This window comes from Aphelocoma coerulescens, chromosome 20, assembly GCF_041296385.1.
Source record: "Aphelocoma coerulescens isolate FSJ_1873_10779 chromosome 20, UR_Acoe_1.0, whole genome shotgun sequence".
Taxonomy (NCBI): domain Eukaryota; kingdom Metazoa; phylum Chordata; class Aves; order Passeriformes; family Corvidae; genus Aphelocoma; species Aphelocoma coerulescens.
In genome coordinates this window covers 8,549,309-8,576,771 of record NC_091033.1, presented here as the reverse complement: position 1 = coordinate 8,576,771, position 27,463 = coordinate 8,549,309, and the positions used below count along the sequence as shown (strand labels likewise).

Genomic DNA, 27,463 nt, shown 5'->3' with positions numbered 1-27,463 from the left:
CCCGTGCCCTGGACCTCGGGGAGGGTTGGGGGTTTGGTTTTTTGTTTTGTTTTAAATAACCCCTGAGGCGCACCGGGGCGGACGCGTGCAGGCTGCGCGCTCCCGTTTGCGCATGCGCGGTTGCCGCCGCCTGCGTGACCCTCCTGGCAGCGCCGCGCCTGCGCATTGCGGCGCCGTGACGTCCCGCCCGCGCGCCGGCAGGCGGGGGGCGGGGGGAGCGGGCGGGGGCGGGACGGGACCGGACGGCGCGGGGAGCGCGGAGCCCCGGCCCGGTCCGGTGTCCGGCCCGGAATGCGCCGCAGCGCCCGGGAACATGGCCCGGCAGAGCCCGCCGCGCAACGGTGTCGGCGGCCACGGTACGGGCTGGGCCGGGCCCGGCGGGCGGGGGACGGTGGTTCCGCTGAGGGGGCGGGGGCTGGAGCGCCCCCTGCGGGCGCGGCGCCGCCCCCTGGCGGCGGGGCGGGGCCGGCGCTGCGCTCGGAGCCGCCCCGGCGGGAGCGGGCGGGAGAACCGGGGGTCCCGGGACCCAGCGGAGGGTTCGGCCCACCCTGCGACTGTGCGGCCGCCGCGGGCTCGGGCGGACAGGAAGCAGCCGGGCGCGGTTGGTGCTGGCGGTCCCGGCAGTGACCGAGGGCTTTGCGGCAGCGCTGGGTCTGGCCCGACCTGGCGAGGCCGTGTGCCGGTGCTCGGTGCCTGCAGCGCTGCAGAAGCACCGGCGGACCCATCTGGGTTTTAGACCGCCGTCACCTTGGGTTTGTGTCTCTTCTTCCAAGTGTGAACCTGCGAGTTAAGGTCTTGTGGTTGCATAAAACATGCTTTGAAATGCACTGGTTTTGGTAATACTCGCAGCTGTTGTCCACTGTGTGTTTGAAAAGTGTAATTATTGGGGTCTTTATCATTAAGTCGGAGAGGAGGTGCTCCTTCCTTCCCACTACTCCTTAAGTTCTTTGTGTGTGAACAGGAGTTTTTTCTTCCGTAGGCTTTGTCTCCTCCTTCTCCAGGCATCGGTATGTGACAGCCCAGTGTGTGCGTGTGGCAGGGGATCAGGAACAGCTGGGGGTAGGGAACTGGCTGGGAATAGGGAACCGGCTGAGCAGAGCTGGCTTCTGTTGTGCAAATAACTCTGCTTGTACAAGGGGCGGGAAAGGAAATAAAAGAAGCTGTAGTCACTGTATGAGCGATAGGAGATTTAATGTTACCAGGAACTTGGAATTCGGAGGGAGGCGGAGCTCTGTCGAAGGCTATTACAGCTTGTTTTGATCCAAGAAGTGTTTTTAAAGGGTCTTTGAGAAGGGAGAGCAGCCACTGCTCGACCTATTTATCGTCCGTGTATGTGAGCAGCCTGCCGACCTGCCAGCTCCCTTCAGACCTCGCTGAGAGCTGCACTTCCAGCCGGGAGCTCGAAGGCAGAGGGCCAGGGCAGTGGTTGAGGTGCCACGTGGGCAGAGGAATGAGCTCCCCTATCGCTGCCGGGAGGGTGCGGCCTTGGGAAACAGCTGTTTCTCCATCGAGATCCTTTTAATTCCTCCCACCCCAAATCTTATAGACACGGCCCTTATAGAACGACTCCTGTTTGGATCCCGAGAGTCATTGCATCTATGGGAAAAGCCTTTAGGGAAAAGCAGCGTTTGTGTCGTCATCCTGCACTCCAGTCCTGCGGCTGCTCAGCAAAGCCTCCTTACTGGGAACTCCTCCAGTGTGGGATATCGAGTGGCTCTCGGCCACTTCTCTCCTTCCTCACGTGAGGCAGCGGTGACAAATTCCACCATGTGGTGTGAAGTAGTGTCCCTTCTCCGCTCTCTGGGAAGCACTCTGGTGTCCTGTAAGTGTGTCTAACCCAAGCACCATGTGCTTTGTGTAATACCCCCTTTCCTCCCTGCCCCGAGTTCCTGTGCTCCTCAAAACAGTGGGAATTGTTTCCTACTTGCTGAGCTCTGTGTGTGCTGATGGCTGGCAGGTTTGGATTTGTTGTAGGACAAGTCAGTGTGCTTATGATTCTTTAACTCTGGTATAATTATGTCCTTTCTTATGTCTGTTGCTGTCAGTGGAAATGCTCAGGCTTTTTCCTAGGACGGCTGCACCTGGGAGTTGGTAGGAACACAGCTTTGGGAACACTTTCCTAACTTTTTTAGAATGCTTTGCTAAGTTCTGGTCTTAGGAGACACTTGACATCCGAGCTGGCAGCTGCATCAAAGAGCAAAGAGTTTTGGGATGGCTTTGCAGAGCTGTCTTGGTCCCTTAGGGAGCCATGAGCCATTGGGAAGGATGGGAGCTGAGGGATCTGTCTGGACACTGGTGGTGGCTCCCGTGTCAGGAGAAGCAACATTTGCCTCCCACGGTGGGACCCCCAGGGTTGATAGGCAAGCAGTGAGAGTGCCCTTTGAGGTGCCCCCAATGCTGAGCCTGCAGAAATGGGGACACCCAGCTGGAGGAGTCACCACCAGTCACCCCTGTCCTGACAGTGTGACGACTGTCCTGTGTCATCTCCCTCGTGTGTGTGTGTGTGACATCGCTGTGAGTGGCTGTTGCTCGACCCCGCTGTGTGCTGGCACTGCCTGTCAGCTCACATCTCTGTGACCTTTTGCAGACTTTGATGCTAAGAAGAAAAGAAAAGTGGCAGAGATTTACCAGGCTCTGAACAGTGACCCCATCGACGTGGCGGTGCTGAGGCGGATGGCAATCAGCGAGGGCGGGCTCCTGACGGATGAGATCCGGTGCAAAGTGTGGCCAAAGCTGCTCAGTGTTAATACAGACGACCTGCCCCCTCTTCCAGGTATGGAACAGCCTGGACTCAGCTGCTCAGGAAGAACAGCTCAGTGACCTTTGTCACTAGAGGAGGAACGTGCTTTCTGACCTGTCTTTTCCCTCTGTGTGTTGCATTTCCCACTAAGCTCATGTACAAAGGGAACTCACTGCAGCACCAATAGTGTGTTGTATGTAAACAATACACGACTTCTGAAAACAACATTTGTTGTTTCCTTTAGTGATAGTCATGGAATCAGTTCATTATGGATGCGGTCAGCGTGGCCCTGAGCATTAGCTGACATATGTAAGTTCACCTGCAGCAGAAAGAGTCAGACTTGATTTGTTTTGCTCCCATGAAGAAGTGGCTGTGCTGAGTCCTGGCATGGCCAAAATCCTCCCGAGGTGTCACTTGCAGGAAGTAGTTTGTTGTGTGAAGCATGTGTGGTTTTTGGTCAGAAGAGGCACAGGGACAACAACCTTCCTGGTGAAGTACCCAAATGGTTTTTAAACCTTAGCAATGCAGGAGCTTTGGGTCCTGTAGCTTTTATAGTCACCTAGGACAGGTTTTGTTGTTGTTCCTGATTCTGTGGTCGTTTGGAAATGTGCATCCCCCCGCCTCAGTCAAGAGCTGGGTGACATTAGGGGTGATGTAAGGTGACCAGAGCTGCTGGAAGACAATGTTTAACTTCACATGATCGCATAGAAAGGATCTGCTGGCTTGCTGAACTTTTCTGTTTTAACTGTCTTAGCTAATCCTGGGTGAGGTTTTCTTCTGAATTGTTTCTATTTTATAAATGATTCTTTGTGGTCTCCACAGCACTTTTCCGGTTCTGTTGCTGAGTACACTTTGAATTGCACAGCAAAACTGTGGAGCAGAGATGTTTCTAGGAGTGCTGGGAGTGCTGTCAGTTTAAGCACTTTAACATGTGTTGTTTAAAGAAATAATTGCCTCATTTGCTGCTAGTGTCAGAATGTGTGGCAGTAAAAGTGCAGGGACAGGGCTGACATGAAAAAGGGGATATACAGTGCAGTAGGGAGTGTGTGCAGCCTCATGTCCACCTTCAGCAGGGATCTTCCCAGCTCCCTCACCTCATTCTCTTCCCAGTATGGTTGCACTACTTCATGTGAACCCTGTTCCTCTTTTTCTCAGCAGGGAAGGAGCTACGAGAGGACAGTAAGGATTACCAGCAAGTGTTACTGGATGTGCGGCGATCCCTGCGCCGCTTCCCACCAGGTGAGGGGGAATTCTGCTCTTCCCACTCTGTGGGGGCAAGAGCAATGCCGTGGGGCTCCTCCTGGCTCAGACCTCCCTGGGAGGCTGCAGAAGGTGACACTCCATTACTCCAGGGGCCTGCCTTCTAGAAAACCTTTTTCTGGTGAGCTCACAGCAGCTGCTTCTTGCAGTGAAGCCCTTCTGCAGTCATCAGTTTCCTTCAGCTGTCTCTGCACAGATGGTTTTTGATGTGGCTCTTTCAACGTTGCACTTCCCCTGCCCCACTGAGCCCCTCTGCCAGCAGGCTGCTACCGGTAGGTAGTTGCAGCAGAGGGAGGACGGATCCTGCATGGATCTTGTGCACTATGACCTGTTGAGATTAGGACAGATGGAAAGCTTGAGAAACAAGCCATTTGCTTTGGTTTATTTTAGTCCATGGTCTAGCTCAGGGCCAGGGAAGGTGGGTTTGTGTGTGCTTAGAACAACCCCTGGTATAAAACAGTCTCAAAATCAGGTTCTTGCACCAAATTTAATAGAACTTGGAACATTTAGAAGCAAAATGGTTTTGCAGTTGTTTAGTTCTGATGAGAGACTTGTGCCTTGTGTTATTTATAAAATGCTAAATCCAGCAGCTTTCTGTGCAGAGCAGTCATTATTTTTGGCCAGAACCTGCTTCCCCCTTCTGCCACTTTTATTTTGTGTAAACACTTGATTCACTCTGATTCTTGCAGGCGTGGATGCTGTGTGCAGGCCTGATTCCTGAAGGCTCTGCTCCTACGGATTTTTTTGCCCTTGAATGGCAGCCTCCTGCCTATTTTTAACCACATTAGTAAAGCAGAGGAAAAGGAGAACTTTGTCATTGCAGGATCTCTGCTGGGACTCTCTGCTTGGCCTTTGGGCGTTTTATCTGTTGACAAGGACTGCCAGAAACTGGCTGCAGCTGTGCAGGGCAGGAACAATGTTTTCCCTGTGACATCCTGTCCCTAAACGCGTTGTTAGCAGGGGACTGATACAAAGTTGTTCTGGTGGAGGCCTTGCATTCTGATGCAGTTGGCACAGTTTCTGTGAAAATGGGTCCCATTGAATTTTTTCCTAGATCTCCTGGGAAATTAAAAATTACTAAAACATCCTCATCAGTGCTGGATGTACAGAAAATTCTCTCTTCACAGCAGCACTGTGCAAACATCAGTAAACCCTGCTCTCATCCTCCACAGTGGCTTCCTTGCAGATAAGGGTTCTGCAGATCTAAAGATTAAACCTCTCAGCAACTGGCCAGCTTTCCCTGGGCCTGGAGAATTTTGGGAGACAGCATTAGGGCTTTGGATAGTTTTTTCTGCCAGTTTTACCTCCCTCCCCTTTGCACCGCTTCCCTTGAGATCAGGCAATTTAGTAAATGCACAGGTGCTCCTTGCACACCACAGTCGTCCTTGCTCCCACAGCAGGCACTGGTAGGTGACACAGCTGTGCCACCTCTGCTGTTCCCACAGGGATGCCGGATGACCAGAGGGAAGTATTGCAGGAGGAGCTCATCGACATCATCCTCCACGTCCTCAAGCGCAACCCCCAGCTGCACTACTACCAGGGATACCATGACATCGTGGTCACCTTCCTCCTGGTGGTGGGGGACAGGCTGGCCACGGCACTGGTGGAGAAGCTCTCAACGCATCATCTCAGGTACTCAGTGGGAGGAGGGGAGCCAACTATGTGTCCTCAGGCTGTGGGGATACCTGCACAGGTGGAGCTGGCCTGGAAAGGGAGTTGGGAAGGCAGAGCCTTGGGTTAAAGCAGCTTCCTGTCATGCGTGTACCCAGAGGGGTGCTGTGAGGGCAGCCTGACCCACGACAGCACATGGCTTTGCAGGGAGCTGTGCCCTGGGGAAGGGATAATTGACGGCTGTCAGTTAATTTGTAGCATCTCTTGGAGCTGGAAAAGCCAACAAACATGCATTATTCATGGTTGTGTGGCTGTCAGAGCCTCTCCAGTCCGGGGGGCTGGTTCAGCACCTGCCTCCCACTTGTCCTTGCATAGCCCTGGGCACTGTGGTCTATATTGCCGGTGTCCTGTACTTCACATGAAGAGTCTCTCCTGTCTGTGCACTGAAATAAGAGCAGGCTTCCAGCTGGGGAATGTGGTTTGGAGGGATTATCTCTCCTCTCCTAGGCAGGAGCTAGATCTTGGGTGCTGGAAAGGCTTTGAGGTTGTTGTGTGCACAGCAGCAAAATAAGAAGTGTCAGCTGACAGCAGCATGATGGTCTGGGCCTGGGTTCTGTGTGCAGCTCAGCCCTGTGTGTCCCAGCCAAGCAGGAAGGAGGCTGTTCCAAAGAGACAGAATTCTTTGGGTCTGGGGGCCACTCTGCTAGCAAGGCTGTTTCTTGCATGTACTTCACCTTCTGCTGCCTCCCTGGAGGGAGAGCCAGCTAACATTGTTGCTTCACAAAGCTTCTTTTAAATCTTTCCTCAGGGATTTTATGGACCCAACGATGGATAATACCAAGCACATTTTAAATTACCTGATGCCCATCATAGACCGCGTGAACCCTGAGGTGCATGACTTCATGCAGAGGTATGCAAATGTTCCCTTAGAGCCTCTTGGCTCTCCACTGCTGCTGGTCTCAGGTTACTGTTCACAGGGCCGTTTGCACCAGCACATCCCCAGCACCTCAGTGACTTTTTCAGGGAGTCCACAGCTGTCCCACAGCTGATGGTGACACCCCAAAGCCATGTGACACTCATTTCTGAGCAGGCTCAAACCTGTGCTGCCTGTCTGGAGGGGCTTTACATGCTGCCATCTTCATCCCAGTTGTGTTCAGTCTGTGTTGGAAAGGCTGGGGATTTGGGGACAGTGTTGTACAAAATGCTACAACTGCTTCACGTGACCACTTGTGTGGCTGGTGGCACCTTGCTGTGGTTTGTTGTTAGTTCTGGGGATAATTCCCCGATGTTGCATTAGGGACATACAAGTGTGCCTGGGCAGATCAAGCAGAAGCAGGAAGGTGAATGGGAAGAGTCAGTTCAGAACCCTTTTTTGGGCAGGTGTGTCTTTTGTTTCACAGCCAGGATGTCTTTGGGTACCAACCCTGATTGCAAACTCCCAGAATTCGTAAGCCCTCAGGGTGGGAAGGAACCCAAACATCTGGCTGTGCTGCAGGGCTTCAGTTGCCCTCAGTCCAGCAAGCCAGACAGTGCCATGATACATCACACATTCAGGGTCCCCTGGAAGCAGCGTTTGGCCTCTGCTGTGGCCCCCACTGGATGTGACACAAGTAGTGGCATCACTGTGCCTAGGAGTTGTGTCAGAGGTGCAGTTCCTGCTTTGGGGGTGGGTTCAGTGCTCCACTGACAGCCAGCTCTATTTCTCCAGGCACGGCTGGGGTGGCTTTGGGAGCATTTCATCCCTGTTTCCAGGCTGACCTAATGGTTCTTTCTCTCTGTAGTGCGGAGGTGGGAACCATCTTTGCTCTCAGCTGGCTGATCACTTGGTTTGGCCACGTTTTGTCCGACTTCCGGCACGTTGTGCGATTATATGACTTCTTCCTGGCTTGCCACCCACTGATGCCCATTTATTTTGCGGCTGTGGTAGGTATTGATGGAATGGTCAGGGATTAACTGCGCTGTTCTGAGGTGGTGGGAGTTTGGGGCTGCAGAGGGAGGCTGGCAAACCCAGTGCTGGTGCTGTCCCCAGCTGCACCCTGCTCTGCAGAGCCCCCCAAGGTCAGTGATGTCCTTGGTGATGGCAAAGGGCAGGTGGGATCCAGGGGAACTCGGCAGCCTGAGGGTGTCCAAATGTGCAGGCCACACCAGTTCAGTGCTGTGGAGGCAGCATGATACAGTGTTTTTATTTCCTTTCATGTGCTGGTCCTGCTTCTGGTCTCATGCTGGGATGCCTGGCTGGCTGGGGACAGCCCTGCACTATGCGTCCCCCTGCCCATCCTCCTATGGCAGAGGGCAAGTCATGGAGTTAAACCCTGCTGAGGTTCTGACCTGCTAATAGCAGGCTCTGCTCAGCAGACAGACCTAAGTACCCTGAAAGAGGCTTTCCACGGCCTCAGAGTCTCAGAAGGGGTTTGGCATTTCTCTTCCCAATGAATGCTTCACTGCAGTGTGTCCTCCTGAAGAAGGTCTTTCAGCTGGAAGTGTTTTTTTCTTCTGGCTCTGAAACAAGTGCCAGCATGTGCCAAGAAGTTGTCCCCACTTCCTTGTCTGTCCTCCTCTCACTCCTCTGTAGATTGTGCTGCACCGGGAGCAGGAAGTTCTGGACTGCGAGTGTGACATGGCCTCTGTCCACCACCTCCTGTCCCAGATCCCACAGGACCTTCCTTATGAGTCCCTGATCAGCAAAGCTGGGGACCTTTTTGTCCAGTTCCCACCATCCGAACTCACCAAGGAGGCAGCTCAGGCAGCTCAGGCGGAACGGTGAGTGCTGAGCAGCCCATGTGTTCCCTGCATCCCCTTGCCAGGTCTTGCCTCCCTGTGGAGATCTTCATGACTGGAGGCTGGTCTCCAAGGTGAGCGGGGGACACTCCTTGACCAGTTCCTTCTCTTGCAGAACTGCGGCTTCCACTTTTAAGGACTTTGAGTTGGCATCAGTGCAGCAGAGACCAGACACTGTGTTGAGGCAGCGCTTCAGGGAGCGGCTCCGAGGGGAGGAGCGGCTCCGAGGAGAGGAGCGGACAAAATCCATCTTGACAAAGCCCCGGACCAACCGCTTTGTCAAGCTGGCAGTGATGGGGCTGACGGTGGCACTGGGAGCAGCTGCCCTGGCTGTTGTGAAGAGCGCACTGGAGTGGGCACCCAAGTTTGAACTGCAGATTTTCCCCTGAAGCCGGAGGAAGGGCCTTCCCTGTCACTGCATCCTTCCCGGGTGGGAAGGGCTGATATTTGATGAAGGACGTGTCCAGAAACGACCTGTCTGAAGATTATTTTTTTTTATTGTTGCGTCCAGTGACGCTTTTGGCCTTTGTGACAGACTGAGGGAACCGGCCCAGCAGGACGGTTCCCCACACCATGCTCACCTTGTTCCCCTCTCCCTGTGCAAGGGTGAGCAGACAGGCACTGCCGCTGTCCCCTGAGGAAACAGAGGTATGGATAAGTTTGGCTGTTCAGGTGACTGTACAAAAGGAGAGCTGTGTGTGGGCTGTGCCCAAATGATCCTGCGTTCTCCATTGGGGAAAACTAGTGGGAGTGAGAGCAGATCCTTGCCTGGAGGAGAGAGTCCAACAGGGTTTGGTCTGGGTGCTTGCGTGTGTGGGGGCAGAGGGCTGTTGCACTCCTGAGGAACAGGGCAGCCCTTTGGCTCTTCATTGCTTCCGCGATCTGCCTTCAGCTTTGCCGGTGCTCCAGCTCTTCCCTGTCCTGTAGGCACCGTCTGAGTAGCGCCAAACCTTTCCCACACCCCTGCCAGCACAATGCTGTGAGCTTCTCTTCAGTGTGTAACATTCCCTGGCTCTTTTTGCTTCCTCATCTTTGCAGCCTGATCTGTTTGCAGGGGGCAGGAGCAGACCTTAGCTCCCCTCAGCTCTCAGGCACTGCCACTGCTGCACTGGCAGTGCTGTGACCATATCTGGGGTCAGTGAAGTGAGACACAAGTGCAGTCACCCTGCCGAAGGTGCGTGCTGTCATGTGCCAGGTTATGCTACCGCCAGTCTTGGTGGCACTGTAAACACCCATTGCAGACTTCTTGAATAGCTCTGGAAGTGGACACTAACATGCCCACATGGAGAAAGGCTTTTTCCACCTTGTGAAACACTTTGCACAAGATTGAAGTTGCACTAGGAAATGTGTCAAAAAACCTCCCCCACAAGCTGATCAGGCTTCAGCATCGCCTCTGGAAACAACATGAGGGGTTTATCAGAAAGGCCACCCTGACCCCTGCATAGCTTCCATCTCCCCACCAGTCCCTTTGGCAGTCCCAGCGCTCCCTGCCCTCCAAGCTAAGCGGCAAATCCTTCTAGACAACTCGGTGTCCCACTGAGACAAAGCCAATAGACACTCTATGCCTCTACCTCTCCCCCAAGCTGCTAAATCTCCCTCAAGTGCCCTTACCTGTCCCTCACAGCTCCCTCCCGCTGCCTCATCATTGCTCTGTTGTGCCCAAAGCCATCTGTGCCATGCCCAGGGGCTGCACACCTGAAAAGGAGGTGTTAGTTGAAGGGATTTGGGGATAGAGAAGAAAACTCATCCCCTGCAAAGCTCAGCACCCCCCACTTGCACCCCTCTTGGCCCATTACTGCCCTGGGTATGTTCTGGTTTGCCCCGTGGGCCCTTGCTCATGGAAGGGCTGTGCCTTTCTGGCCAGAGGGCAGGTGGGCAGTTGTCATTCCTGACTTATGTTCCCATGAAGCTCTGAGCAGGAGTTCCCTTTGCCTCTGCAGGTGAAATGTGGAGTGTGTGAAACTGCCCTTGTCCAGGCAGGCAGCAAGACCTGTTCCCTCCTCTCCTCGATGGTGCCAGTGCCCTTGGAGAGACCTGGGGCTGCTCAGGGGGCTCCTCCCAGTGTGGCTGAAGGCAGAGCCAATTTCTGTTCCCTTGGCACTCCCAGAGCAGCAGAGCAGGACTGGGAGCTGGGTCACTTAGCACTTTAGAAACCATTGGTTGCAGGAGAGTGTGGTGACCTGGGGATGCTGCTGGAGGGCCCAGGACCGCTCTGTACACCACCCTGAAGGAGGATGGCTGAAGCCCCCCAGGAGGAGCCCCTGCAGCCCCTCCATTCCCTGGCCATGATGCACTTTAATTCTTGTGTTGTCCCTGGCAGGGGGAAGGGCCTGGGAGGAGACCATGGCTGCGGGTGCTTCAGTTACTCTGTACAAAGACTTACACACCCCCTGTAAATGCAGATTTCTACAAACCCTAAAACTGTAAAATAAACAGTTACTAAACACACTTCCTGCCCTCCCCAGGCCGGGGCTGCCAGATCCGCTCTTGTGGCACCCTGTGGCCCAGAACTGGCACCTTCCCTGCAGTGGCCAGGCCAGCTCAGCATGGCCTCACACCCAGCAACCCCGTGGGAAGAGGAGCAGGAGCAGAGCCAAAGGGTGCGTGCGTGCCCTGGTCACTGCTCTCCATCCATCTGCCTCCCTCTGGGCCAACGCCAGGCCTTGTGTGTGCTGCTGGCTCTCCGGGGTGTCCCCCCCGTCCGCAGCGTGGGGCTGGAAATAGCCTGACCTCCCGGCCTGCCCTGTACCCCAGGCCAGGTGCCTGGCTGCAGGAGGAGATCCCGGGCATGATGCCCAATACCCAGGGCATGGTCCACTGAGCTGGGATGATACAGTTGCCTTCACCAGGCTGGAAGTAGGTTTGGCTGGATGGCTCAAGGCTGGCAGCCTTGTTAGCTCTTTTTAATTCCCTGTGGCTTGTACAGGAGCCATTTTCTCAATAGCTCTTGGAGCCCTTTGGGAGGGAGACCCTTTGGGTGGCAGGGGGTAGGAGGAGTGGTGGTGGAAGGTATGTGGCACCTTGGGGCAGCCAAGAGGCCACTGCCATGTGTGACTCAGAACCTGTGCAGGCCATGCTGGGGGCTGGACACCAGCTCCGTGTGGCCCTGACCTTTGGTAAGGTCAGGAGGGCAGTGGTGATGGCCAGTGAGCTGTGACCGTAGCTGCCCCATGGTCCCCCCTGCTCTCGGCAGTGTCCCTGCGCAGAGACGAATCCCACGGCCGGGGGCTGCGGTGATGCCACACTGGAACATTGCTGCCCCTGTGGCACCGCCCAGGCTCCGGCCGGTGCATGGGGGCTCTCCCGTGGGTGCAGCCTGCAGACTTGGGGGGCACCGTGGCATGGGAAACCCCTGGACTTCTCCCTCCCTCGGGGACAGCCCCGTCCCCAGCAGCGCCGGGGCAGCAGGAGGGGCTGGCAGTACCCGGGGATGCTCTGGGCTCCTCTTGTTGCCGTGGCAACAGCTGCGGCGAGACTGGGGGCGGGGGTCTGGGTGTGATGCAAGTGGCGCGTGACCTCGTGGCCCCCCCTTGGCCCTCCTGTGGGTCTGGATTAGTACCCCCGGTCCCCTCCCCCTCCGTTTATTACCCTCGGTCCCCTCCCCCTGGCTGAACGGAGTCGGGGGCGGTGCCGGGATTGCCCACACACACACACGGGTGGGGCCAGGGGCTGCATATGCACGGGCACATACGTGCACATACGTGCACATGCTCACACTGCTCCCAGGGACGCCCAGCCCACATCGACTGATGAGGGAGAACCTCCCCAGTATGGGAGAGCCCATAGGAACCGGGGTTCAGGGTGGGAACGGACATGCTAGGGATGCTGGCCATTGGGACTCCCACATCTCCCTGGGGACCTCACATAGCCCTGGGAACCCCAAATTCCCCTGAGAGGAGTGAGGCAGCACAGAAGGAGCCGGAGCCGTGGGGAGCAGACCAACACACTTTATTCCATAATCACAACAGTCAGGATAATTGTTCGCCGAGGTTCCACAGAGCAAGGGCCAGCCGTGTCACACGCCCGAGACGGGCCCAGATGGGGTCGTCACTGCCCCTCGGCTAAAATCCTGTTTCTCCACGGTAACAGACACAGGGACCCTTCACTAACACAACACTACAAAGGTGACCCCGAGCGCTGGCACCCGTCTGCAGGCTGCGCCGGGGCCCCACCAGCTCCGGGGACCCCCGGCCCGCTCGGCCGCCACCAGGGCAGCTGCTTCCTGAGAGAGGTTTGGTTTATTTTTATTATTTATTATTACTATTATTATTATTATTCGCTTTGTCTGGAGTGATGACGGGATGTCGCACGCGCACGCACACACGCTCGCACACGCATGCCAGCCAGCACCGGGCAGCGGGGGCGCAGCGGGAGGGGGCCGCACGCTGGGGGGGTCTCTAAGCACTACAACCACACGGCACAGAAAATCCACCACTGTCCACGACGGTTCTCCCTGACAAACACACCCGGCGAAACTCGAGGAGGGGGACAGGGGTGGGGACAGGGACAAAGCGGATGATGTTGTGCTTGCGGCCAGGGCAGGGGACCCCGGCGCTGGCTCCAGTTCTGGCACTGACCCAGAACCTGCTCCTGAGGAAATATTTCGCCTGACAGTCTGTGGAGGGATCACCCTGGCTCAAGGGTGATGCACAGCACATAGGGGACCACTGGAACCCGTGTCCTCCCTAGGAATGGAAGCTGAGCCCTGAGCTCCAGGGTCAGCAAAGCACACATGTGATGCGAGACCCTCAGTGTGGCCTCAGGCCTTGCTGGTACCTGGGGGCTTTGGCTTCCCCATGGACAGGGATGGAGGGCAGGTGACCGTCAGCCTCGTTGCCCTCCCTGAAAACCCCTGGCCACAGCACGGGGTGGCTGTGCACCCCAAGAAGGCACCGAGGTGCTGGGTGAGATCTGTGTGTGTCAGAGAGCTCTGGGGCCGCTGGACCCCACGGGAACCCCAAACCCGGCTCACACATGGGAGGGGGCTTCAGATGCTCCTGGCGCGGGGCTGCCTAGGGGGTGGGAAGGCAGAGTCCCCCCGAGGCGGCGGTGAGGTGGGAGCAGGCTGCCAGAATCACGGCTGTCCCGGCGCTTATTTGGCTTTTCCACCTTTTGGGGGCGGGACTGGATCCGGTGGGGGATGGCCGGGGAGGGAGGGGACGCAGAGAAGACGACGCGCTCTATCCAGGGAACACGTGTCTGATGCGTGATGCCCGCCTGGCTCCGCAGGCTGGCACCCGCACGGGGGTACCGAAACACCGTGGCTAATGCCAACACACACGCACAGCTACCGCTACACACCGACACATCTACACTGCTGATGGTTGACCATCGCGGGGGGCCTCGAGAGGCCCCCAGGGACTGGGCTGGGGGACATCAAGCATCCCTGCAAAGGGCCTGGGGACACACCTCTCCCTGCACTGCAGTGCCTATCCCCATGGCTGAGCCAGGGCCACCAGCAGCAGGGCCAGACACCTACTCGGAGGCAACCTCAGGGGATGCCAGGACATGAGAGGGGGATGTCCTTCCCCTGGTCATGGCTCAGTCCAGCCTGACAGCAAGGGGCAGGCACGGGGTAGCCTGTGACTGGGGGAACTGTCAGCCCCAAAACAGGGAGGCAGAGTCCCAGGCAGCAGGTGCTCCACTGCCGCCAGCACCCCACTGGCCGGGAAGGTTCTGAGGGGCCCCCTCCAAACACAGACCCCTGGGGAATCGGGGTCATGAGGGACTGCAAGGGCTGCTTCAAGCAGCGGTTGCCACCGAGCCCAGTACAGCTCCTACAGATGCTGCCAGCCCCAGCCATGACCACGTCCCCAGGGACGTGTGGGGTCCCCACCCAGCACAGCTGTACCAGAGCGCAGCCCCTGCCCCCCCAACCACAGCCTGCGGCAGCTGCCGAGCCAGCACTGCAGCCACGTGCTCCCGGCAGTGGGAGGAGGCGGCTGTTGCAGGCAGGAGCCATTAGGAAAAGCAAAGAAAATCCCAGCTGGAGGAGCCGCTGCAGCAGCATCTTCCCTGCCAGCATGTTCCTGCTCTTGGCGTGGCCGGCAGCAGAGCCCAGAGTGGTGCTGTGTGGAGGAGCTCTGCGTCAGAGCATCACCCATACCCCACACGCCCACCAGCACTGGCTGCAGCTGCTCTTGGACCAGTTTGTGTGGTTGCTTAAGGCAGATTTTCCACAGCTGGCCTTCCCTGCCACCCTGCCCTTCCATGCTGCTCCCTGCCATCCCGGCAGCACGACACGCCACGGCCGGGCACAGTGAGACCTGGCTACGCTGGCCAAGGTCAGCCAACGCAGAGCAGGTCCTGCACAGGCACAGGCTCCTAGGTTAAAATGAGGGCTGGCTGCTTAGGGAAGGGCTCGTCCCCATACAATTTTGGGGTGACTCCGGACACGGGCTCCCTCCGTGGCACAGCTTTCCCTGCACAACTGCCTGGCGAAAGAAACAACACAGCCTCCCGCGCCCACGTGCTCGTCACGTGTGTGCAACTTCACTCTACCCAAAGCGAGTGGCGGGGAGCACATGCCACACGGAAGGAGACACTGCTGTGGGACTCTGAACCCCCCAAGCCAGGGACCCCTCACAAAATAGGGAGTTGGGAAGGGACAGTTTGGCATGGCTCGGCATCCCTCCCCAAGGGTTGCAAAAGAGGAAGAGGAGAAAATTGAAGCCATGCGTTCAATGCAGTCAAAAACCAAACGGAATCAGCCATTCTCCAAGGGATGGGGAAGGTGGGGTGGGCACCAAGAGCTGGGGTGGCATGGATGCTCCTGCTTCCTGGAGAGCGGGAGGGCACACGGTGCTGGCAGAGATGGGAGCGGCCAGGAGCAGCCATGGCTGTCAGCGCCGGGGCCATGGGGGGAAGCGGCCGGGTGTGACAATGAAAACCCGATGAGATGCATTTCATGGGCAAATAACCGCGGCGGGCAGCCATGCGTCCTGCGGGCACGAGGCGACAGTCGGACAGACAGACGGATGAAGAATGGGTGCGTGCCAGGGGGCGGGGGAGCAGGGGCTCTGCCTTCCAGCAGCTTCAAGGCAAAATACCTGATTCCTGCATGTAAACAGCTGGTTTCGGTTTGTTTGTTTTTTTCCTGGGTTGTTTTTTGATATGACCTGATTGTGGGTGAAAATAAAATTGAGCGTTACCTGCAGAGCGTGGTACTCAGTAGGTAAAGACCAAGTCCGAGATGCTGGACATGAGCCAGTCCCCTGCTATCATCTCCGTCACCTCGGGCGTGCAATAGTCCGGGAACTCGAAGTGCGAGGAGCCTCCCCGCGGGAAGAGGTCGTGGTCCTTGTCGAAGACGGACCAGTCCAGGGCACCACAGGTGGCGCTGGCAGGCGCCCGCCCGGGCAGGATCCCCAGCAGCTCTTCCTCCAGCTCCTCGTCGGAGGAGCTGAAGGAAGAGGGAGGGGACCCAGCCGACATGGGAGAGGGGGACCCGCTCTCTGGGGACCTCCCTGGCTCCGGGCAGGGTGTGGTAGGGCTCAGGGGTGCAGGGGGCTCCTGGGGGCTGTGCTCCCCGTCGGGTGCCGGGTGCCAGGCAGCCGTGCCAGGCACCACAGGGCTGTCCTCAGCGGGCACCTCTGTTGCGGGCTCCTGCGGGGTGTCGGGGCCGGTGGGCAGCTTGGCGGGCTGCCTTCGGCTGGCTGAGACACGGCCCAACACGGAGGGTTTGATCTTCACTGGGAGCCGCGGACGGGCTGCGCCGGTGCCCACCTTGCCCTTTTTCCGAGGCCGGTACTTGTAGTCGGGGTAGTCAGCCATGTGCTTGAGGCGCAGGCGCTCGGCCTCCCTGACAAAGGGGATCTTCTCGGAGTCGTGGAGGAGCTGCCAGCGTCGGCCCAGGCGCTTGGAGATCTCGGCGTTGTGCATGTCGGGCCACTGGTCCATGATCTTGCGGCGCTCGTGCTGGGACCACACCATGAAGGCGTTCATGGGCCGCTTGATGTGCCCGCTCGGCGTCTTGCACCAGGCGGGCTCGGTGTCACGGGCGGGCAGTGGGGCGCAGGGCTCCCGCCGAGCCTCCGCGCCCCGGCCCCGCGGGCCGCGCTGCACCATCCCGGAGCCGGGTACCCCGCCGCCGCCTCCGCCTCTTCCTCCTCCCCTCCCGCCGCCGCCTCCCTGCCCGCCGCTACGCGCCGCGCCGCGCCGCCCCCATTGTGCGGAGCGGGCGGCGGCGGGGCGGGGCGCAGGCGGCCGCGACGGGGCCCGGGGGCGCACGGCGGGGCCGGCTCCGCCGGGGCGGCGGCCGCGGCAATGCTCCGGAGGGGTCCCGGGACGGCCCGGTGGTCTCCGGCTCGGAGACGCTCTGCAGCGGTCCTTGTCCCGGGATGCTCTGCACCGGTCCGAGGATGCTTCGGAATGCTCTGTAGCACCTCGAGGGTGCTCGGTACCGGTCTGAGGATGCTCCGGGATGCTCTGTACCGTCTCGGAGATGCTCCGCACCAACCCGGGGATGTTCGGCGCCGACTCGAGGATGTTCCGGGATGTTCTGTACCGGCTCGGGGATGCTCCGCACTGCCCGGGGATGCTGCACGCCGCGAGGGCTCCGCCCCGGGGTTGCTCCGCTCCCCGCCGCCCCGGTGATGCCTCCCCGGTTAAGTCGGCGGATGCTTCTGTCGGAAACGGCGTGGGGTGGCTGCGGCGGGTCCGGGTGCGGGTCCGGGTGCGGGTCGGGGGTGCGCGGGGGCGGTGCGGGCAGCCCGGGAGCCGCACGCCCCCCGGTGCCGCTCTTATAGCCGCGGCCGCCCCGCCCCCGCCGCCCCGGTAAACACCGCCGCGCCGGGTCTGTCAATGGGGCCCCGCCCCCCGCCGCCCATTGGCCGCGGCGCGGGGGGGCAGATCCCGCTCAGCCAATGGGCGCCCGCCGAGAGGGGTTGCTGGAGAGAATGGCAGGGTGGCACGCCCCGGTACCGCCGGTACCGCCCGGCTACCCGGTACCGCCGGTACCGCCTGGCTACCCGGCACCCCCGGTACCGCCGGTACCGCCCGGCTACCCGGCACCCCTCGGTACCCCCGGTACCGCCCGGCTACCCGGTACCGCCGGTACCGCCTGGCTACCCGGCACCCCCGGTACCGCCGGTACCGCCCGGCTACCCGGCACCCCTCGGTACCCCCGGTACCGCCCGGCTACCCGGTACCGCCGGTACCGCCCGGCTACCCGGCACCCCTCGGTACCCCCGGTACCGCCCGGCTACCCGGTACCGCCGGTACCGCCCGGCTACCCGGCACCCCTCGGTACCCCCGGTACCGCCCGGCTACCAGGCGCGCCCCGGTACCGCCGGTACCGCCCGGCTACCCGGCACCCCTCGGTACCCCCGGTACCGCCCGGCTACCCGGCACGCCCCGGTACCCCTGCTCTTCCCGGTACTCCCACTACCCCCCCAGTAGACACGGCACGCCCCGCTACCCCCCGGTAACCCGGCACGCCGATGCCTCCCATACCGATGCAACTCGGCAGCCCCCAGTACCCCCACCTGGACAGCACAGAACCCCCGGTGACACCCGGTACCTTCAGACAAGCATCCTGGTACGCCGGTACCTCTCTGTGCCCTCAGGTACCGAGGATGCTCCAGCTCCTGCCAGTAATCCGCTGCTCCCCCAGTCTAGGCACCCCGATGTCCCCGGTGACCCTGACACGCGCACCCTCGGGAGCACCTACACCCCTCGCGGGAGCCTTTGCACGGGTGTGACCGGCCGGGACACCGAGTATTACCCCGGAATGCTGCGCTTGACCCCTGCCCTGCAGGCCCGCCGGGCTCCCGGGACACCCACTGTTCCCGGTCGCCTCGCCAGAGCCCTGGCCCGGAACAGTCCCCGGACCGCCCACTAGGGCCTGCACCGCTCGGCGACACGCCATGTGGGAACACCGACGCCTTCGTGGACGTGTCCCCGCCACCCATGTCAGCGGCGTCTCCCTGGGGTCGGCCCCCGGCGGGGAGGGGAGCGCCGGGCGCGGAACGCGCTGCCCACGAGGCGGACACGCGGCTCCCCGGTGCCACGAGCGGGGCCACGCCCCCGGCCGGGCCCCGCCCCCTCCGCAGGGCGGCACCAATGGGGCGGCGGCGGCGGCGCTGTTGCCCCGGAGACCGCGGGCTGCCCGCCGGGGGCCGCGCCCATTGGCTGCCGCCGCCGCGCGCGGGCCCGCCGGGGCCCGCGCCCATTGGCTGCGCCGCCGCCGCCAGTTGCTGTGGTGACAGGGGAGCCGCGCCCGACCCGAGCGGGCACCGCGACCGGCCGGGCACCACGGGCTGTCGCCGTCCTGCGCTCTAAGCGGGAACTGTGGCCTGTCCCGCACCTGCCGGCTGCCCCGACATTGCGGCCAGCCGGGACACCGGGGTCTGCCCCGGTGCCTGCCGTCCCCCCGGCCCGGCCCACAGCCCCGGGCGCTCCCCACGCCGTCCCGAAGCCCCCGCCGCGCGGGTAACATCAGACAGTCCTCCAGCGCGGCTTTGCACCGGGCCCGCGAGCGGCGCCTCCCCGAGCCGTTCCCGCTCGGTATAGGCGGAGGTCATGGCCGGCACCGGTCACACGCATGGCCCTCGCACGGGGCAGCTGCTCGGCCTCTTCCACACACCTCCGGTCTTCGCTGCCATTCCGCCGGCAGGACCGGGTGGGTGTGCATTAGCACGGGACGCCCGTGGCGTCGAGCAGCTCTGCGGGGCCGGAGGCGGCTGCCCATCCCCGTTGATCCCGTGCACCCAGGCTCCCCGGGACAGCCGTTCCTCTGCTCCCTCCCGGCCCCGGCCGCCCCGCAAGCAGCCGAGTCCCCGCCCCCCGGGGCCAGTCCCGCCGGGCTGCTCGGGCTGCCACAGCTTCTTCCAGTCCCGGGAACCCAGACCCCGCCCGGTGGATCCGGTCCCGGTGCGGTGCCGGGGCGGAGCCGGCAGGGGGCGTCCCTTCCGCCCGTTCCCGTGAGCGTGGGCCCCGCCCGGTCCCCGGGCCCGCCCGCTGTCGCCGTGGGGACCGGCTCAGGTTTCGGGGGGTACGGGGCATCCCCAGGAGCCTTAGCGAAGAGGGGTTCCCGGGGGCCATGGGGTCCGGGGGTCCCCGGGGGGCAGAGGATGATGAGGATCAATGGGATGTAGGGCTGTCCCAGGAGGCACAGTGGCTGCCAAAGGGACAAAAGAGCCAGCTGGGAGGGGTTCTCCATAGATCGGTAGCAGTATCACTCCTGCAACAGCCTACTAAATCCATTCCTTCATACTGTCCCTGGCTCCAGCTGGCTGCTGGAGCACCGCTCTGCTTCCCAGAGCCGCTCCTGTGTGGAGTGGCACCAGGCACGGTGACAGATTCCTCCGTGCTGCCAGTGCAAGCAGAAGTGCCTGAGGGTAAGGTCAGGGTTGGTGCAAGGGGACATTTCCCAGCTCTGAGGAATGAGCAGTGACTGGATTTCTCCCTGTGCAGAGGATGAAGGCAGTGGTGCAGACCTGCTGTCAGAACTGGCTGGACACAGTGAGGGCAGAACTCCAGGACATAGAAAAAACAATGGAAAATAATCTGGGAAGCTAGTTGCTCACATCACTGTGAAATGAGTCTGTACAGTCGTGTTACCTTTGCTTTCCATCCTCGGTTGAAGACACTGTGTTGATCTTACAAATGTCAAACAATTCCATTCCTGAGAATGAATCCCATTTACTCTGTGGGGATGATCTTCCCATCAGCCTGCCGGGGGGGGGAGAGCCCTGTGACACACGGCAACCTGTGCTCAGGGGGGCCTGCTCGTGGGGTCATTCCTTCCTGGCGTGTCCCAGCTCCTGCTCCCCAGGTGCACACAGGGATTATTTTTCATGAAAATATCACCCTGTTGGGCAGCCACTCTCCCAGCAGAGCAGCAGCGGTGTGGGTGTCAAGGGGTACTGGATCTCCTGCACCCGGGTCTGGGTTTTAGCTGGAAGACAGGTATTGCTGTAGCTATGGAGGCACAAGCTGAAGGAGGAGGAAAGCCTGGAACATGTCAGGAGGGAGGAGGCGAGTGGCTGTGTGATAGATTAGTGGAACTTATTTTTTTTCTGTTTAAAAAAATTATGAAAAAAGGGGAATTAATTAGCCTCAGCAGCTGGTGGGGCTGGGGTTACTGAGGGTGGATGGGAGGAGAGTTAAAAATAGCAGGAAGGCCCAAGTGGAAAGTTTCTGTAACATCACAAGTCAGGCATTTGGTGCTTACCCGCCCTGACAAGCGGGAGCCTGTGCCAGAGCCCTCTCCACCATCCTCAGCCCTTTCCCACTGACCTCCCTGCAACTTTTCACACGACATCACCAGCCCTTCATTTTACTAATTAACTCTTTGCTTCCAGACACTGGATTTGCATCTTGAAAGAGCAAAATCAGACACAAATTGCTCAGCCTGGGAATGTGAGGGTGCAGAGGAGCACAGTGCTCGTGCTGGCCCTCCCTGGGTCCCTGCATGTCGCTGGCAGCGTGTGGAGCCCAGAGGGGTGGTAACCCCCCCTGTATCCATTCCCATCTGCATTTCAGCTTCCCCTCCTTAAAAATCCTCCTGCTCCCAGGGGCTCTGGGTGGATTTCACCAGTAGGTCTGAGCCCTATGCTGGGACACTCTGGATACACAGTTTGTCCTTGGCAGAGACGGAGATGGATGAGGCAGCTCTGAGCAAGCCCAGCTTGCCGCGCTTGTCCCCACTGCGAGAAAGCAGATGTACCTCGCTGCTCCAACAGGCTTTCTCTGCTTCTGTTTGTCTTTCAGGACTGACAATGAGAGTGGCTGAATTCATTCCTTTTCCCTCTCAGAGCCCCAGGAGTTGTGTCTGGCTCTGCTGCTCTGGGAAGGCTGGCAAGAGCTGAGCCTGCCATACAGAGGGTGGTCTGAGGGTGGTGGAGGAGGGCTTGGGCTGGAACTGATTTTGGTGGTTGGCAGAGAGGTCAGTGACTGTGGCAGACCACGAGGCGTGAGAAAATACTGCTGGGTTGCCTGGGGGTCAGGTTTGGCTCTTTTTTACACTAAACAGGAGCTGGGCTACTACCCTCACCTGGTTTTAAAGTGTTTCCCTGCTCCTCCAGCTGCTTGCATGGTCCTGGGTCCCAGAACAAGCATTTGGGCTGTCCCCACTGAGAGCCAGTGCAGGACCCTGGGGACATAGAGAGGGTGGCACAGCTGACACAAGGCAGGCTTCCCTCCACCCACCTTGTGCCCCCTAAGGACAGGACTGCCATGCAGGGAATGGGACACCTCTGAGCGCAATCTGAGCCGTCACCCTGCTCCTGGTCCTCCTCATACCGAAACAGCCAAAGCACAGCAGCTTATTCCCACTCTGTGCTTTGCCCCTCCTAACTTTCTCCTCTCTTGGGTGCATGCTGGGTACCGGGGTGGTCCTCAGCATTCCCACCAAGGAGGTGTCCCTCGTCTGATGCCAGCCCCTTGCCCAGAGCCTGGAGCAGCCCAGGCTTGAATGAGGTGCCGAGCTGACTCCATTGCCTTCAGCCCTTCTTCCCCCCAGTCCTGCTCAGCACCTTGGGCATTTGCTGATGTGGTTTCATGGCACAGTAAAAGTGTTGCTGTTATTCCTCCCCTCCCCATCGCTGTGCTCTGATCATGAAGGATGTCCTGGGACCAGCCCTGGTGCCATGAGGCTCTGCAGTACATCCCAGTGTGGGCTGAACTGGTGACCCAGTGTAGGGTCAGATCAGTGCCCGCACTGGGACAGTTTGGGACCGTTTGGGACAGTCCTGCCAGTGCCTGGGATCAACAGACAGGTTCAAATAAAAACAGCTCCTGCTACTGCCGGTGCCAGGAGAGCCGCAGCCTTGTGTTCCATCACTGCATCTTGGAGATGGAGCTGCACAGCCGGGCTCCGGGCTTCTAGGTCCTGAAAAAGTGCATCCTCTCCTGGGCAGGGCAGGACCAGACCAGGCTCGGCTCGCTCCTTACTTGGTGGAACCGGGCCTGGGGCGGCGAGACCACGGCCAGGAACGGGGGTAATCCTGCTCCACACAGGACCGCAGCGTGGTGGAACCCCCACCCGCGGCAGCGCATCCCGCAGAATCCCGATGTAACCGCTGCTCCCCGTGACCGAGGGTACGCGTCCCGGGGGAATCCGCCGTTCCCCGGCACCTCGGGGACCTCGGGGACCGGGACAGGGCGGCTGGGCCGGGCCGAGGCCGGTGCGGGCGGGGGTGTGTCCGGCGGGGGAGGGATCGGAGCGGCGAGGGGCTCCACCTCCCGGGGCTTAAAGCCCGGGGCAGACGGCACTGCGGGTGTCTCGGAAAAGTTGTGCCCGAGTTGCCGTCGGCTCAGAGCGGGAGCGGCCACAGGAGCGGCAGCGGCGCGGTCGGGGGCTGCCGGGTGCGGGTGCCCTTCGGGGCGACACCCACTGCCACCCTACAGGCCCCCTGCCATTGCAGCCGGGGATGACCCTGAACACGCAGCCCGGGAGCAGGAGCCCGCTGCGGCGGAGGGCCAGCACCCCGCTCTCGCGGCCGGGTGGCTCTGGGGCCACTTCGCGAGGTGAGCCCTGTCACCCCCAGCTCGGCCACACGGCCTCCGAGCCGGGCGGCAGGGCCCCCCGCGACAGCTGGTCCCCCGACTCCTCGGGCTCCCCAAGCCTCAGGGAGCCTCGGTACCGAGTGGTGCTGCTGGGTGACCCCGGCGTGGGGAAGACCAGCCTGGTCAATCTCTTCGCCGGCGTCCAAGAGCGGGACCTGCTGGACCAGCACGGAGGTGGGTTTCTGATGGGGGGATCTGCTGCAGGGTGGCCCCACGATGGGACAAACCCACGGGCGAGGCGGAGAGAAGCCCGGGACCCGGCTGTCTGGGAAGTGCGGCACTGACCGGGCTCTCCTGATGTCCCGCAGGGGCCGCATACGAGCGCAGGCTGACCGTGGATGGCGAGGAGACCACACTGCTGGTGCTGGACACCTGGGAGCCAGAGCAGCGGGTACAGTGGGGCTGGGTGTTAGAGGGAGCTCGGTGAGCCAGGATGTGCTATGGGGACATTGTATGGGCACAGACGCTGTCTCGGGGCCTCTGAGCACTTTGAAGGGCAACCTGGGGCTCCCCTGTCCACCGTGGAGCAGGGGATACACACTGGACAAGACAGGCTGGGGTCACATCTCTGCCCAGCTCTGTGCCCACCCTCCCCGGGCATGGGAGGCTGCTTGCTGTGTCCTCGCTGGTGTGAGTGCTGATAAGATAACCCACATCAAATTGCACGGAAATGGTTTGGGATGGGGCTGAAGGATCCAACTGGGTAAATCCACGAGTCGGTATCGCCAGCCAGAACACATGCTTTAACAGACCAACGGTGCCCCAGGGAGCCTGGCATGGGGCATTCCTCATGCCCAGCACATGAGGTATCTCCTGGACAGAAATACCAGTGCTGCTGTTACTGCCTCCCTCCAAGTGCCTCCCTCCTTCCCTTCATGCCAGGGCCCTGCATTCCTGTAGGTGCCACTAGGCAGTGAGTCCCCGGGAGTGGGGATGGAGTCAGTGCCCTAGCTGTGGACAGGGGTGCAGCACCCACATGGACTGAGGGTGTGTTTGGCAAGTACCTGCACTGCCCAGAGATGCCCCAGCATTGTAACACCCCGACAATGCCCCCTTTTTTTCTGCTGTGGCTTATTCCCACCCTGCCCAGCAGTGCTGGATCACGCGGGGTGCAGCACCCACCACACTGTCCCAGGGCATTCCCAGGGGATTCAGCTTCACCTACCCACATCAAGCTGAACTCACAGCCCCAGTTTGTTGTTGATAGAGAGGAAAACTCCCAAACACTCCCCTCAAAATCAAAAACGTTTAATTTGCATTTAATTAATAGGGTCATGCATCTGTTCCCCACAATGTGGGGCCTGGTGGGGTGCGCTGACAGTGCCAGGGTGCTCTGCTGTCCCCTGGAAGTGGTCACGGCCACGGATTGGTGACATCTCGTTCCCCATGTGGTGACAGGGTGAGAAGAGCCAGCGCTGCAGCCACTGCCTGCAGGTGGGGAACGCCTACATCATCGTTTACTCTGTCACTGACCGGGACAGCTTCGAGAGCGCCTCAGAGCTGCGCATCCAACTGCGCCGCGCGCGCCAGGCCGAGGACATCCCCATCATCCTGGTGGGGAACAAAACCGACCTGGTGCGGTGCCGTGAGGTGTCCGAAGAAGGTGAGTAGGGGGTGAAGGTTCTGGCTAGTGGAGACCTCCTGAGGGGGCTCATGCCCAGCTGCTTCCCCCACATCTCTCCCCTTGTCCCTGGACGTGCAGCTGCTGTCATGCATGTGGCAGTGCCTGTCCCACAGCACTCGGGGTTGCCGGCAGGGCCCTGCCAACTCCCTGCCCTTCCCTTGCAGAGGGCCAGGCCTGCGCTGCTGTCTTTGACTGCAAGTTCATCGAGACGTCGGCGGCTCTGCAGCACAACGTGGCTGAGCTCTTTGAGGGGGTGGTGCGGCAGATCCGCCTGCGCCAAGGGGGCAAAAAGTCCCACCCACACCCCACGCCTGGCCAGAAGCACAAGGAGAGCCTCACCAGCAGAGCCCGGCATTTCCTCGACAGGCTGGTGGCCAGGAACAGCAGCAAAGTGGCCCTCAAAGTCCGCTCCAAGTCCTGCCATGACCTGTCTGTGCTCTGAGAGCCGCAGTCCCGTCCCTCCACACAGGCTGGCTGGGACTCTGCTCTCTGCCAGCAGCGTGGCTGGTGGCTCTGCAGAGAGCTCAGCCAGGGCTGGAGTGATGCTGAGGATGTGGAGCTGTTTTCACCAGTGCTGAGGGATGCAAAGGTGCTCTGGATCCAGCCACTCCCCTCCAGGAGAGGGGATAAGTGGGACCAGGTCTATGGACTGGAGGATGGGACAGGTACCTGCACTTGGAGTGGTGAGATTTTGGATAACTGCTGCTCCTGCGGAGCTGGAGGTGAGGGGTGGCTGTGCCCCAGAGCAGGGCTGGAGGTTACCAGGAGTGTGGCAGGTCCTGCTCGCAGTGCCATCCTTTGCAGGGCAGCAGGGACTGGCAAGGGCATTGTGGCAGTGTCCACCTTGGACAGCCTGGACCCTGGCTGGGGAGAGGGGGCAGGGGAGCACCAGAGGCATCACCTGGCACCCAGACCCTGCTGTGCCAGGGCTTTGTCTCCCTGGCACCAGTGTTTCTGTGCTCTCTCTGTATTGGTGTGATGGGGAAACCCTTGATCTGCAGAATAAACCGCATCAGGGAGCTGCTGTTCTCTGCTGGGTCCCTGCCCTGGGGAGCCACATCCCAGAGCCACATGGTCAGATTGAAGCCCCGTTCCTTGCCTGTGGCCAGGGCTGAGGATCTGCTTCCTGCTCTAGCCAGGCCTTGGCTGGGTCCTTCTCCATGAGATGGAATGTCTTGGGGCAGGGAGAGCCTCTGCCCAGGGCTTCCTTTGGCCACCCTTTGACCACCAATTCCTCACCCAGTGGTCCATCATCCCCTGTGAAGACCCCTGCACCTCCCAGCTCTGGAAAAGCCTCTGGGAAGGGCTGAGCTCTGCTGACCTGCAGGTTTCAAGCTCCTGAGCACCGTGGGAGCTGCAGCCTGGGCAGGGAGCCGGGCACTTGGTGGCTCCTGGTGCCCCGGGAAGGGGCAGGGAGCAGGAGCTGAGTGGAATGGCACAGCCAGGAAGGGACGTGCTTGGCTGCAGCAAGCAGGGAGTGACCCTGGGCACCCGGGGAGGCAATGCTGGAGCCGTGTGGGCTTTGCCTGTTGTTTTTAGGCTGTGCTGCCATCCAGCAGCTGGGATTCCATGAGGGAACCTGCTCAGGACCCCGGGCTCAATGCCAGGGAGGATCGGGGTGCCCTCCTACGCAGGTCGGGAGTTTCCACTCGCTCTGTGGTCAGACCGTGGGGAACCACGGGCTGTGGCTGGCACAAATGGGACACTGGGATGGGGCAGCACCCTGTCCCTATGGGAAAACAGTCTCTCCTCTCAGAGTCTCAGTCTCACCTCTCCAAATGTGTAAATCCCAAGCTTTGTCCTCAGAAATGGGGAGGTGGGTGCTCAGATTTTTTTTCTGTGCTGCTTAGTGCCCATGGCATTGCTGTTCCATCCTTGCTGCTGCCCTGCTCCTACTGCTTTGCCCTGGAGCTCCCGGCACACCGATTCCTGGTGCTGCTGGAGGCGATGCTGTGGTTCACACAGCATCAGCCACGCCGGGGTTGGGGGCTGCACCTGAGGGACAGGGGCTCCTTGCTGCTGCCGGTCCCTCCTGCAGCTGCAGCTGGTGTTTCCCTGTGGCAGGAGACGGGGGAGGGGGGCCATGGGATGGAAAGTTGGCAGTCAGCAGAGAGGGGAGTGGAAAGAATGAGCTCAAACCCAGAAAAATGCGGCCGTGCTGGAGGATGGGAGGAGTGGGAGGAGAGGCCAAGGGGGGCCACGGTGAAGCGCTGGGAAACGGAGGGAGGGTGGAAGGAAGAGGTGCTGGCAGGGAGCCAGGGACCGCCTGGGCCCACCCCTGGGGAAGGTGGTGCCGGGTCTCGATGGTACCGGCTGCTCCAGTGAGCGCTCTCGGGGCCATCCCAGTGCCATCTGCCCCTGGGTGGCCATCGGTCCCAATGCCATCCATCCCTGCGTGGCCACCAGCCCTAGTACAATCTCCCCCAGCCCCCAGTGCTACCAGCCCCGGTGCCCACCACCCTGCTCGCTCCCACCTCCATGGGACCCCGCTGGCTCCTCGCTGGCACGCAGCCACCCTGGTACAGCAGCCCCAGACTCCCCTCTCTCACTCTGCACAGCAACCCCGCCCTTTGTGAGGATTCCCAAGCCAGGCTGGGATTTAGAAGGCAGATGGATCCTCGGAAGGGGTAGTAACAGGGTCAGGAGCTGTGCTGTGCCAGGCTGGGCCACGGCAGGCAGCAGGGTGGGATGCAGTGGGGTGTGGGGCACACTGCCTGCTGCTGCCCATCCTTCTCCGCTGTGGGAGTAGCAGTCAGAGGGAGGGAGAGGGCAGCATCCCGGGCAGGAGGCCAACCCCGCAGAGAGGGGCTCCCAGGAGGCCTTCCCATCTGGCCTCCGCCTGAAACATGGAACTATGAATCACCCCGGTCCTGAAATAGATTCCTTCTATTTAAAATATAAAATTTAAAAGACATATAAAAAAAATCAAAGACTTGCGT

General features: G+C 60.3%; 3 protein-coding genes across 7 annotated transcripts; 2 read left to right on the top strand and 1 right to left on the bottom strand.

Annotated features, from left to right (window-relative positions):
• Positions 1-227: 227 nt before the first annotated feature.
• TBC1D20 (TBC1 domain family member 20) lies at positions 228-11,131 on the top strand. Of its 5 annotated transcripts, none has more exons than XM_069034274.1 (8): positions 228-356; positions 2,588-2,773; positions 3,896-3,979; positions 5,446-5,632; positions 6,420-6,521; positions 7,393-7,534; positions 8,184-8,371; positions 8,505-11,131. In XM_069034274.1, exons 1-8 carry the CDS (start codon positions 314-316, stop codon positions 8,776-8,778), a joined length of 1,206 nt encoding a protein of 401 aa, XP_068890375.1. In that variant the 5' UTR covers positions 228-313; the 3' UTR covers positions 8,779-11,131. The 5 variants fall into 5 exon arrangements, with proteins under 5 accessions (XP_068890375.1, XP_068890377.1, XP_068890376.1 ...); XM_069034276.1 differs by having other exon boundaries at positions 249-356; positions 3,899-3,979; XM_069034275.1 differs by lacking the exon at positions 228-356 and adding an exon at positions 524-752.
• Positions 11,132-12,316: 1,185 nt separating this feature from the next.
• SOX12 (SRY-box transcription factor 12) lies at positions 12,317-16,462 on the bottom strand. The gene is made up of 2 exons (XM_069034438.1): positions 15,541-16,462; positions 12,317-15,445 (listed from the first exon to the last, which is right to left on the bottom strand). The coding sequence occupies exon 1, from the start codon at positions 16,454-16,456 to the stop codon at positions 15,557-15,559; it is 900 nt and encodes a 299-aa protein (XP_068890539.1). The 5' UTR covers positions 16,457-16,462; the 3' UTR covers positions 12,317-15,445; positions 15,541-15,556.
• Positions 16,463-22,605: 6,143 nt separating this feature from the next.
• Positions 22,606-26,562, top strand: REM1 (RRAD and GEM like GTPase 1). Its single transcript, XM_069034016.1, has 4 exons — positions 22,606-23,074; positions 23,209-23,291; positions 24,299-24,503; positions 24,689-26,562. The coding sequence occupies exons 1-4, from the start codon at positions 22,765-22,767 to the stop codon at positions 24,964-24,966; spliced, it is 876 nt and encodes a 291-aa protein (XP_068890117.1). The 5' UTR covers positions 22,606-22,764; the 3' UTR covers positions 24,967-26,562.
• The last annotated feature ends 901 nt before the right edge of the window (positions 26,563-27,463 follow it).

What these genes read in the sequence shown, in the direction of transcription:
- SOX12 (XM_069034438.1), bottom strand. Translation starts at nt 16,456, where the DNA reads ATGGTGCAGCGCGGCCCGCGGGGCCGGGGCGCGGAGGCTCGGCGGGAG.
- TBC1D20 (XM_069034272.1), top strand. Translation starts at nt 1,768, where the DNA reads ATGTGGTGTGAAGTAGTGTCCCTTCTCCGCTCTCTGGGAAGCACTCTG. An exon ending in CGACCTGCCCCCTCTTCCAG is followed by an intron (nt 2,774 to 3,895) that starts GTATGGAACAGC and finishes TCTTTTTCTCAG; the next exon opens with CAGGGAAGGAGCTACGAGAG. An exon ending in CCATTTATTTTGCGGCTGTG is followed by an intron (nt 7,535 to 8,183) that starts GTAGGTATTGAT and finishes ACTCCTCTGTAG; the next exon opens with ATTGTGCTGCACCGGGAGCA.
- REM1 (XM_069034016.1), top strand. Translation starts at nt 22,765, where the DNA reads ATGACCCTGAACACGCAGCCCGGGAGCAGGAGCCCGCTGCGGCGGAGG. An exon ending in CCTGGGAGCCAGAGCAGCGG is followed by an intron (nt 23,292 to 24,298) that starts GTACAGTGGGGC and finishes ATGTGGTGACAG; the next exon opens with GGTGAGAAGAGCCAGCGCTG. An exon ending in CCGTGAGGTGTCCGAAGAAG is followed by an intron (nt 24,504 to 24,688) that starts GTGAGTAGGGGG and finishes CTTCCCTTGCAG; the next exon opens with AGGGCCAGGCCTGCGCTGCT.